This window comes from Stenella coeruleoalba, assembly GCF_951394435.1.
Source record: "Stenella coeruleoalba genome assembly, chromosome: 15".
Classification (NCBI taxonomy): Eukaryota; Metazoa; Chordata; class Mammalia; order Artiodactyla; family Delphinidae; genus Stenella; species Stenella coeruleoalba.
In genome coordinates, this window is record NC_137161.1 from 64,950,376 (window position 1) to 64,962,686 (window position 12,311).

Consider the following 12,311-nt stretch of genomic DNA (forward strand, 5'->3'; position numbering starts at 1 on the left):
GGTGGTTCTCCTTTCATAGTGTAGCGCTAGTGCTGGGAAGCGGCTGCCAGCCAAGGACAACATTTCCCAGCCTCCCTTTCAGTGAGCCGTGGTCACATGACTAAGCTATAGCTGATGGAATGTGAGTGACGTCCATCACTCTCAGGCTGAGCCCAGAAACACTTACACGTGATCCTCCTCCAAGGTCGTTTTCCCTTCCAGCCCTCAAGAGGAACAGCTTAAAAAGCCACATGCTGATGGCTGAGCTGTAGTCAACCTGAGTCCCAGCAGGACTGAGAAGGAGTCTTCCGCACTAACCTGCGGCCCACTAAGAACTCCATGGGAGAAAGATGTACAACTTCTATCGTGTTGGGCCACTGTACTTTAGGGGATAGTTGTTTGTTAAAGTAATTTAAAGCAATTAATAATCCTCACTTTTCTTGGGAATTGGCACCTCCCACTAAAATGTCTGTCTACCACGTGAAATGCCACGTTCTCATATGACCCTAACCCACTGGTCACAACTGAAGGGTCAGAATTGGGTACCTGAATGAAGCAGAGCCAGCAAGTCTCTTCAAAGGATTTCTGAGCCTGTGACCCTGGGAGTACACATAAGGAAGCTGCCACCAGAAGAATCAGAGATGCAGGAGCCCTTGCTTTGGGTTGTTTTGAATCCATTCCTATATCCTTGTCCTTCCTGTAATTTGGAGTTTCCTCCCTTCCTTGGTTCTCTCAGCCACTCAATTCCCCTTTAGCCCAGTTAGTCAGAGCTGGGTTTCTGCCACTCGCAACCCAGTAGAGACCTGGTTAGCATATATACCGGATCAAAGATAAGGTTGGTGGGACCCTGGTGGCGCAGTGGTTGAGAGTCCGCTTGCCAATGCAGGGGACACGGGTTCGAGCCCTGGTCCGGGAAGATCCCACATGCCGCGGAGCAGCTGGGCCCGTGTGCCACAACTACTGAGCCTGTGCTCTAGAGTCCACGAGCCACAACTACTGAGCCCACGTGCCACAACTACTGAAGCCCACGCACCTAGAGCCTGTGCTCCGCAACAGGAGAAGCCACCACAATGGGAAGCCCACACACTGCAACGAAGAGTAGCCCCCACTCGCCGCAACTAGAGAAAGCCTGTGCCCAGCAACTAAGACCCAACGCAGCCAAATATAAATAAATAAATAATAAATTTTTAAAAATAAAGGGCTTAGGCTTGATAGATTTAAAAAGAAAAAACAAAGATAAGGTCAGCAGAATGGTACTGGCAAATGTGTTCACTGATGATTGACTGAAGACTCTGGGCTGCTACTCCAGCTCCCAGATGCTGGCCCCATCCTCCAGGTGTCCACAGCCTCCAACACACTCACAAACCTTTTTCCACAGAGCTCAGCCCTGCACTCTGCTCAGCCTTTGGGCAATGGCTCTTGGAGTCCATGGACCTCCACGAGACTCCAGCCATCAGGAATAATTCAAAGAGAACACAATGACAAGATAAACTTTACCTTTTCACTATCCAAAGAAGGCTCAGGGCCAGGTAGGCAACTGTGCTTAACACATAAGCCAGAGGCAGATCATAGATGAAGTTCTGAAATTTCACCCCGTCAATGGTGTAATGTCCATAAAAGAGGCAGGTGTCCTCCAGGAAACCCTGAAACAAAGCCAAGGGCATGAGGTCAGATTAGTGAGTTGACTGCAGGGAACCAGGAAACCAGTCTCTGCCTCAAGGAACTCACATTCCAGTGTCACTGTTCATCCCTGAATTCCCCAGAGGCTGGAAAAATTCCAGATTTGCAGCAACATGGATACAACTAGAGATTATCATGCTAAGTGAAGTCAGACAAAGATAAATACCACATGATATCACATATGTGACATCTAAAATATGACACAAATGAACCTATTTATGAAACAGAAATAGAGTCGTGGACATAGAGAACAGACTGGTGGTTGCCAAGGAGGAGGGGGTTGGGAGAGGGATGGAGTGGAAGGCTGGGTTAGCAGATGCAAACTATTACATATAGAATAGATAAACAACAAGGTCCTACTGTATAGCACAGAGAACTATATTCAATATCCTATGAAAAACCATAATGGAAAAGAATATAAAAAAAAGGGCATATACGTGTGTGTGTATATATATGTGTATATATATCTGAATCACTTTGCCCTACAGCAGTAATTAACACAGCACTGTAAATCAACTATACTTCAATTTAAAAAAATAAATTAATTTAAAAAATAATTTGGGGCTTCCCTGGTGGCGCAGTGGTTGGGAGTCCGCCTGCCGGTGCGGGGGACGCGGGTTCGTGCCCCGGTCCGGGAAGAACCCACATGCTGAGGAGCGGCGGGGCCCGTGAGCCATGGCCGCTGAGCCTGCGCGTCCGGAGCCTGTGCTCTGCAGCGGGAGAGGCCACAGCGGTGAGAGGCCCGTGTACCGCAAAAAAAATAATAAATAAATAAAATAATTTAGCCCAATTTAAAAAAATGAAAAAAAAATCCATAGATATATGAGGTGCTCAACTAGAGTTTGGGGAATAAAGCACAGATAAAGCCTGAGCATTAAAAATACACGGTGGGGGGCTTCCCTGGTGGCACAGTGGTTGAGAGTCCGCCTGTCGATGCAGGGGACGCTGGTTCGTGCCCCGGTCCGGGAAGATCCCACATGCCGCGGAGCGGCTGGGCCCGTGAGCCATGGCCACTGAGCCTGCGCGTCCGGAGCCTGTGCTCCGCAACGAGAGAGGCCACAACAGTGAGAGGCCCGCGTATCGCAAAAAAAAAAAAAAAAAAAATACACAGGGGGGGCTTCCCTGGTGGCACAGCAGTGCCCTCTGTCCCACATGCCGCGGAGCGTCTGGGCCCGTGAGCCATGGCCGCTGAGCCTGTGTGTCTGGAGCCTGTGCTCCGCAATGGGAGAGGCCACAACAGTGAGAGGCCCACGTACCGCAAAAAAAAAAAAAATAGAAGTCCATATAAGTGCACAAGAAAGGTTGAGAAAGATATGAACCATGGTGTTAAAGGATTGGTGGTCTCTGGGAAGAGGTAATTTTATTTTTTACTCTATAAGTCTTATATTTTTATGATAACCCTGTATTCTTATACTGAGTACTTAAGTAAATTTTTAATAGAAAAACAAACATGTAGAAACAGAAGACTCCATCTTTTCTTTAACCCTCCTGAAGCTGGGGCACACAGGCCATAAAACTTGCCCAACTGTACAAAACATGTTTTTATTGCCCCAGGTTGGTGTCAGGACTGTCATCAATCTCTCCTACAAAATAAAGTTACATTACAGGACAAAGGTCCACTGGGCCTGGAAAATAATTTCTCTGATACGATCATGAGCTTGCCTCAATTGTTTTCAGCAAAGACAAGCCACTGCTTAATCTCTCTGGCCAGCTCCCTCTTGGGCCTATCATTAAAATTTATATGTGACATGATAAAGGTTATTCGCTAAAACTACTATAGTAATCATATTACAATACATAAAGGTATCAAACCAACATGTACATCCTCAAATGTATACAGTGTTATATGTCAATCACATCTCAACTTAATAAAAAAACACACATGTAAAAGATGTAAGAATGCTACTTACTTGCTATGCTGAGGACTGTTTTTCAGTGCATAAATGTGATACGCATACTGTAATGCATTAGTGAAGATTTTAAAAACAGGAGAAAAGATGGTTGTAAAAGTGCTACTTGCTCAATATGTTCAGAATACTTTTATTTTAGTCAAGGCATGGGATGTCGATTCTGTAATGTGTGTAGAAAAGTTTTTAAAATTCAGTGTGAGAGAGAAGTTGTAAGACTGCTACAGACTTGCAACCCACATGGAGAACAGAACCCTGCTATTTCCATGAATGGATGTGACAGTCATTTTGTAATACATATAGAAATGTTTAAAAACACTTGTAAGACATATGCTGAAGTGGTATTTGCTTACTACATAGAAAACCCTGTTCAGCGAGTGGCTGTTTTGTTCATCTATAAACATGAACAGAAGTGTTTAAAAACACATGAAAAATATGTGTAAGGCTGCTACTTGCTTGCATGGGTGAGAACAGTGATATTACAGGGAATGTACATGATGGCCATTCTGTAATGCATGTAGAATGGTTTTAAAAACACATAATGAAAACAAATAAATTGAAATTAACAACAATTAAATTAAATTAAAATTCAGTTTCTTGGTCACATTAGCCACATTTCAAGTGCTTAAGAGCTAGTGGCTGTCGAACTTCATAGCACAGATCCAGAACATTTTTATCACTGGAGAAAATTCATTCTTTGGGGCAGGGCTGTTTTTTATCATGCATAGTTTATTGAACATTTATGATCAAGTGCATCTAAGTCTCCTGTGAAATCTTTCCTATAACGAAGAAGATCATGGTGTGTGGTGACCTACAACAAGGAACTTCTCTCATGGGATGTGACCTAAAGAAATGGGGCTAACAGCAGTTCTGGGATTTGATCTCACTAGCATGTGACCTTGGGTGAGTCACTGGCTTTCTTTTCTCCTTGCATAGTTTGCAAGCTTCAGTTTTTTCATTTGTATAGTGGACATTTTAACACCCACCTGATGATTCCTCTCAGTTGTTCTGAGGAAAACATGAGATCAGAGATGTAAAATCCACTTTTTCAAAACCAAATGCAGTGGACAAATTCGATGCTTTCTATCTATCGATTCAGAAATGTTCAATAGCATGGCATTTTAATACCAGTAACTTTCAGAAAGGTATTTTTATATACTTGTATTTTTTAAAACATCTAAAGGAGGGGTTCTCAACCTGGGATAATTTTGTTCCCCAGGAAACATCTGGCATGTCTGGAGACATGTTTGCTTGTCACAGCAGTGGGGCTGCTACTGGCATCTAGTGGATGGAGGCCAGGGATGCTGTAAACACCCTCCAGTGCACAGGACAGGCCCACAGCAAAGGAGTGTCGGGTCCAAGGTTGAAAAACCCTAGTCTAGAAGGCAGAGACACCACTTTTCATAGCTGCAATCTTATTTGCTGAAAAAAAGTGGGATTAAAAAAATGAAAGCACACACACAAAAACATTTTTTAGAATAAAGAAGAATTTAAAACGTTTGGAACTACTATAGGAAGGATGAGATTAATTCTACTTTAGAGCAGCAGGGTTAACCTGGGATTAATAGACTTTTAAGGGATTTCAGGGACTGCGTATGTGTGTGCACAAGTGCAGTGTGTGCATGTGCACATGTAAGGGCATGTATGCACGTGTGTACCACGCACACCTGTGTGTGTAATTGCTGGGAAGAGGAGTCACAGCTTTCATCCAGGTGGTCTAGGATTACAATATGTTAAGGTCTTTCAATGTCAGAGAAGTTAAATAAATTCTATCTGGGTTTATTTTCACGGAAACTTCTTTCTACAGGGGAACTCAGATCTTGTTGCAGGTCAATACAAAGGTGGCAGGAATCAGGAAAAGGCCAAGGGCTGAAAGTGACAAAATACATTTCCTGTATATCTTAGCAGGGGTAGATGAACATTATCCTTGCCGATAAGGTCACTGCAAATCCTGTTTTCTTTCACTGGTACCTGTGTCAACACTCGTGTTTGATTCTCACTGCAGACATTCAGGAACCTGGTCTTTAAATTAACCTATTTCAGTATTGAGGGTCCAAATCCAGAATTATGTTAAATACTTACAGTGCCAGAAAGCAAGTCTATGATATAACTGTAAAAGTAAATGAGTCCAGAACTACTTATTGGATACACTGTGCATTGAATATCTGTAAAAAACAAAAACAAGAACGTCAGTAGAAATAGCTTCAGTCTCTCTAACTTGTCTATCATAATTTGTGTATATATGCTTGTATATGTATATACATTTAGATGTCATATACAATTATATATGGATATGTTTGTGAATCTGTGATTTTCTATTTGCAATCTAAACGCCAGTGCACCAAGTACAGTACCATTTTCCCCTTTCACTATTCTCTAAATACCTGGGATATATGTTTTTTCTATACGTTTCGTACATGGGTCTAATAACAGCACAGGCTTTCTGATTGTATTAGTATTTTACGTTTTGGGGTTCATGTTTGCACATGTTTTGGAAGATGTGGTCGATATAATTATTATTCCATTTTAAGCAATCCAGTTTTAAAAGATCTCTACATGTGTGTAAATTAACAAGCAGTTTCACTTAAAAAAAAACCATATGTTTACCTACATATAATTGACCAAGAAAATTTTTGAACAGCAATTTTAGTGACACTACATTATGCTAGAACAACTAATTCACTTCCTCTGTATTAGTCAGCTATTGCTGTGTAACAACCTTAAAGTCTCAAATTATTTAACCTCCAAACATTTATTTTCTCCTTCATGGATCTACAGTTTGAGTTCACTCAGCTGATTCAGGCTAAGCCAGGATGGACACCAGGCTCCCAGTTGGGCTGAGGTCTGCTCTACATGATTTCACTCTGGGACCAGACTGAAGAGGCAGTGGCTCCCTGGGGGGGATGCTCTCCTCATGGCTCTTCTCATAAGGCAGGCCAACCACATAAAGCCGTTTCAAACTAATACTCCACTAGACAAAAGAAGTCACATGGCCAAGAGCAATATCAAAGGGGGGAAAAGGTATTCTCTGCTCACAGTGGGAAGCTTTGCAAAGTTACAATTACAGGGGAGTGACAAACTGGGGAAAATAATCCAATGTACTACCCCTTCTCTGGACCTTAGTTTCCCTTTTGTTAAAATAAGAGAGTTGAACCAGTTCCTCCAAGGCCAATTCCAGCTCTGCCATTTTATAATCCTAACATGTGTGTTCACTTATTCATTCAACAAACACTTCTTAATTACTATGCACCAGGTACATGCTGGAGATAAAATGATGAGTAAGAAATAGTTCCTGCCTTTGAAAAGCTCACCATCAAGTGGTAGAAAGGATAAGTAGAAGTTAGGTGTATATAAGGTGCTCAAATGGTTGTATGAACACAGTATTAGAGGCAAAGAGGAGGGAGACAGTCACTATTTGGAGCAGAGTCAGGAAGATGGAAAGAGACAGCTGCCACTCTGCTCCTCACTCACTGTCCTCAAGCCTAGAGGTTGGCAAACTATGGTCCTTGTGCCAAATCTGGCCAGCTGCCTTTTTTTGTTAATACCGTGTTATCGGAACACAGCTATGCCCATTTGGGACATTTCTCCGTGGTCACTTTTGTGCCACAACGGCAGTACTAAATAGTTGCAACAGAGACCATATGGCCAGCCAAGCCTAAAATATTGACTATCTGGTCCTTTCCAGGAACGTGTCCACCAGCCACACCTGGCTTTTCATTTCTCTAATATGCTGAGTTATTCCCAGCTCTGAACCTTTGCAGATGCTGTTCCTCTGCATGAAGAAGCTTCCCCGAGCTCTCCAACAGCTGCCTTCTCCTTGTCCTCCTGGGCTCACCTGACATATCCCTGCCTTCACAGAGGGCTTGGGGCACCCCTCAGCCTCCAGTGTCCTGGTGTCTGACCTCTCAGCACCTTATCCTTTCCCCTCCCCCAGAGGCAAATTCATAGCTTATATACCTCTTCGTGTGGTCCCTTCCTAACGTCCATCCTCTGCTATAGTGCAGTACCCTGTGGCGGTCCCTGCTGTAGCCCCAGGGCCTGGCTCAGGGCCCAGCACACAGCAGGTGCTCAATAAACACTTGTTGAAGGAACAGAGAAGGGAAGTGAGAAGAGGAAGAAAGGGACTTCTGACCCTTATCTTAAGGGACAAAGTTTACTAGGTAAGTCGAAAAAAAAAGCATGTGCAGGAGGACGATGCAGTCAGAGGAAATAATGAGGAAAAAGAAGAGATGCGTGGTGTCCACGCTCAGAGTCCAGCTTCATTTCCTCCAAGAGCGTGGCCTCCCTCCGCCCAAGGCCCTGCTCACGGCTAAAGGGAGAACTGAACAGGCAGTGGTGTCTAGTGAGACAGAATAGCATTCAGTTCTTCTAGAAAGAAATAATACTAAAAAAAAAAAAAAAAAGCTGCATTTATTGAGCACTTTCCATGGGCAAAGCACTGTATTATCTTAGTTAATATTCATTTAAAAATTATGAGTATTGCTTAATCATTACTTAAGTTTTCTGTATTAAATAATATAGAATTTATATTATTGTTTTCAATTATTTGTACTTTAAATAATAAGTATTTATTATCTTTTAATGAGCTAAGTATTAAATAGTGTAGTACAACATTATTTGAATAATGAAACAATTGTCTCACTAGTTAAATCATCACCTTCATTCTACGGATAAGGAAAATGAGGCTCACAAAATCTAATCAACTAACAGAGCTGGGCCTTGAAACCGAACCCAGGGGTTTTCACACAGCAGCAGGAGATATTTATCTGTGACATGGACATATTAGAAATGAGAATGCAGCATCGGGCAGGCAGTAGGCACTCAAAAAGTCAGCGTTTCCACGTTATTCTTATTTGATTTTTAAGTGTAATAGAATTAAAACAAAAACAAATATGATGAGGAGGAATGTTTAGAGCCACAGAAGTGACTGCAGACGGGGCATTCTTCTGGGGAGAGGAGTCATGTGATAGAAGCAGGAGGTTTCCACTTCCAGCTCCGAGCACAGAGCCTGGTACTAGAGGGTGGTAAATAAACATCTCTGGAATGACAGAAATTATCCCCATCTGAAAAAACAGGATGCCCAGACCTGACTCACACTGAGAATTCAGTAAGAAAACACAGGTCCATTACCTGCCATAGGGTCTGGCAGATGACTGATGTTTAATAAACGGCAGCCTGAGCAACACCATTATCGGAGATAAAAGCCTTGAAATAAAAGCTTGAAATGAAGTCACTGGAGTCGACTGTATTATGTTTACTGAATAGTCCACTTCCCCACCCCCCATTGCTCCTCCCAAACACCTTGCTGAACCCAGGAGTGGCGAGTGACTGGCACTGGCTAGTAAGGTGTGGCGAAAAGGATGTGCGTCATCTCCAGGCAGAAGCATTAGAAGCCAGCATGTGTTTGCCATGGCTCTTTTTCCTTTGGACATCGTGACTATCAATGGTGCAGAGAGAGGCTGCTCCCTCAGCTTGGGCTCCAGAGTGAAGACAACATGGAACAAAGCCACCACCAAACACTGATGGACATACAGTGTGAGCAAGAAAGAAACGTTTGTGGTTACTGGGTGCTGAGTTACGGGGTCATTTGTTTCTGCAGCATAACCTAGCCTATCCTGACTAATACAGTCACCCAAGACTTAGATTATAAAGATTGCTAGAGAAAGAAGCATTGTAGCTAGGTACACAATGAAAAGAACACTCCTTATGGCAAATCAGGCCTTACACTCACCCGCGCCTTTGGATGGAATGAGCACAAAGCTGCTGTTGGTGATCTTGTATCTGGTGAGCAAGACTGGGAGCAAAACCAGCATAAAGATGATCAGAAATATCACCAAATTCAGCAATACCAGAAACCGTAAGAAGGAGAAGTAGGACTGAATTCCAGTGCCAAATTTCCCTGGAAAAAAGGAATCCAGACATCACTGACCAGGAGTATTGATACAGTACCCACTGTAGGTTCAATCAGCCACAGAGGGCTGAACTGAAATTGGAGGCTCTTAGTGGGGGAGGGAGGAAGAATAATTTCAAGGCTCTACTTGAAATTATTAAGTTTAAACTTTCACATGTAAATCTACAATCACTCTTAAATCAATAATTTGAGATGGTGTGAGAGAGGGCTCAATATTTTCTCATAGGAATATCTAATGGACTATATCTAATGGACTATCTAATGGACTCAGCGCCATTTATTGAAATATCTAATGGACTCAGCGCCATTTATTGAAAAGGCTATCCTTTCCCTAGTTAATTGCAATAGTGCTTTTGTAATTGACTATATATTTATGGACCTGTTTCTGAATTCCCTCTTCTGTTCTATGGGTCTATTTGTCTATCTTTGCACCAATACCAGAACTGTCTCATTATTGCAGATACAATAATACTTGATATATGGTGCTCTAAGTCTTTAGGCTTTCTTCTTCCTCAGGCACCCTTGGTCCTCTGCATTTCTATATAAATTTTAGAATCAGCATTTTCATTTTCACACATACACACATGCATGCATGTGCAAAATGTGCTGAGATTTGGACTGGGATTACATGGAATATATAGGTCAGTTTGAGAACAAGTGACATCTTTACAATATTGAGTCTCTGATCCGTGAACATGGTATATTTAGGTTCTTTAATTTCTCTCAACAATATTTTATAGTTTTCTGTGCAGAATTATTTCACATAGTTCTTTAGATGTATTCCTAGGTGCAATGATACTACAGTGTAACTTATTTTTTAAATGTTTGTTGCTGGTATATAGAAATACAGTTGGTTATATATATATAGATCTTATATCTAGCAACATTGCCAAAGTTGCCTCAATTCTAATAGTTTGTCTTTTTTGTTTTCTACAAATAAATCATGTCATCTGCAAAAAAAAAGAGACAACTTATTTCTTCCTTTCTGGTCATTGACCCTTTTTTTCCCATCATTGTACATTGGCTAGGACTTCCAGAACAATGCTGAATAGAATCTATGATAATTAGAAGTCTTTTCCTCATTCTCAATCTTAGAAGAAAAGCTTTCAATATTTCACCATTAAGTATGATGTGTGCTATACAATGTTTATAGATATTTTTTCCCAGATTAAGAAAGCTCCTGGGAATTCCCTGGCGGTCCAGTGGTTAGGACTTAGCTCTTTCACATTGTGGTGGCCTGGGTTCAATCCCTGGTTGGGGAACTAAGATCCCACAAGCCACACAGTGCGGCCAAAAAAACAAAAAACAAAACAAAAAACAACAACAAAAAAAAGAAGGCTCCAATCGATTTCTTATTTGCTGAGAATGAGAACTGAATTTCACCAATGCTTTTTCTGCATCAGTTGGGTTAATCATATAATTTTTTTCCTTTATTCTGTTAAGGCAGTGAATTACATTCATCGATTTTTCAAATAGAAAACAAACCTTCCACCAAATAATGATTAAATTACTAAGGACAGACAGAAAGCACTCAAAGAATAAGGATGTCTGCTTGTTCTTGGTGCGGGCAAAGAACTTATATTCTGAGACTGAAGATGTGAGACCCACAATCTTTTCTTCTCTCCTTGACGGAGGTAAGGAGCTTAACTATCAATCCTTCACTTCCTGCCAGATGAGTACCTAGTCAGCCAAGAAATCACAGGATTGGAGTCACTGAAGAGAAAATCAAGGGCCCAGTTCCATGGGGAGAAACTACCTTCCAACACATAAGCCACTTTATGAATGAATATCTCCATAAAAGCCACCACTTAACAAGAGACGAATCTGGGCATGGTGGCCAAAACCTTGGGTTCTGAAGCTTGACTGCCTGGGTTCAAATTCTGGGTCTGCCTTGTTCTAGCCAATGAACTTGGGCAAGTGTTTTAATCTCTCTGAACCACGCAAATGATAAATGCCTATGTGAAAAATGGGTTCTTGTGAGGGTCAACGGAGATCATATGAGTAAGATGTTGAACACAATGCCCAGTTCACAGTGAAGGCTCAATAAAGGTTAGCTTTTATTATTTTTTGCTCCAAAGATGATGTTCACTTAAACTTCTAAAGTGGATGGTTGAAGTTCTAAGTTTCTAATGAATCCCCCCCCGGAAATAAGTTTACATTCTCCCAATAAAACAACTAAAAAAGTTCATTGAATAGATTACCACTGGTATTTTATAGGTTTTAAAATAGTAATAATGGGGGCAATAAATTTTTTCACATATCCTGCCATGGTCCTTACAAACATCACAAAATTTCCATTTCAGCAGTTTTGAGGAGAAGCTTGTAAATTGTTTTGCTTTCTAGTAGAAACCGGGTAATCCTAAAAGGTATTTTCCCCCTGGCTCAGTTATGTCCCCCAAATGTTTAATTTTTTTTTTCTGATTTTAAATTTTGTCATAACTTCCAATTTTTGTATACCTGCTGTGGACTGAATTGTACATTGTTCCCCCCACCCCCTGCAAATTTATATGTTGGAACTCAAACCCTCAGTGTGATGGTATCTGGAAACAGGCCTTGGGGAGGTAACACGGCTAAGTAAGGTCAGGAAAGTGGGGCCCTCATGATGGGTTAGTCCCCTTAGAAGAAAAAGCAACAAAGCGTGCTCTCTCTCCCTAAGCACACACAAAGAGGAGGTCATTTGAGGACAGAGTTACAAGGTGGCCGGATATCAAACTTCCAGTCTCCAGGACTGTAAGAAAATAAATTTCTATTCTTTAAGTCACCCAGTCTATGGATTTTGTTATGACAGGCATACCTTTTATTGTGCTTTGCTTTATTGTGCTTTACAGATATTT

At 41.6% G+C, this 12,311-nt stretch overlaps 1 protein-coding gene across 7 annotated transcripts in view; it reads right to left on the bottom strand.

Moving 5' to 3' along the window:
- The window catches only part of TMC7 (transmembrane channel like 7), a 53,406-nt gene that overhangs the window by 24,712 nt on the left and 16,383 nt on the right, over window positions 1–12,311 (bottom strand). For all 7 annotated transcript variants that reach the window (XR_013824162.1, XR_013824163.1, XM_079899128.1 and 4 more), the window contains 3 exons: window positions 9,298–9,465; window positions 5,649–5,731; window positions 1,477–1,622 (listed from right to left, as the gene is read on the bottom strand). Coding sequence is in view for 5 of the 7 variants with exons in the window: in XM_079899128.1 (XP_079755254.1) it covers window positions 1,477–1,622; window positions 5,649–5,731; window positions 9,298–9,465 (397 nt within the window). In the remaining 2 variants the exon portion in view is untranslated. The remainder of the gene's footprint in view (window positions 1–1,476; window positions 1,623–5,648; window positions 5,732–9,297; window positions 9,466–12,311) is intronic.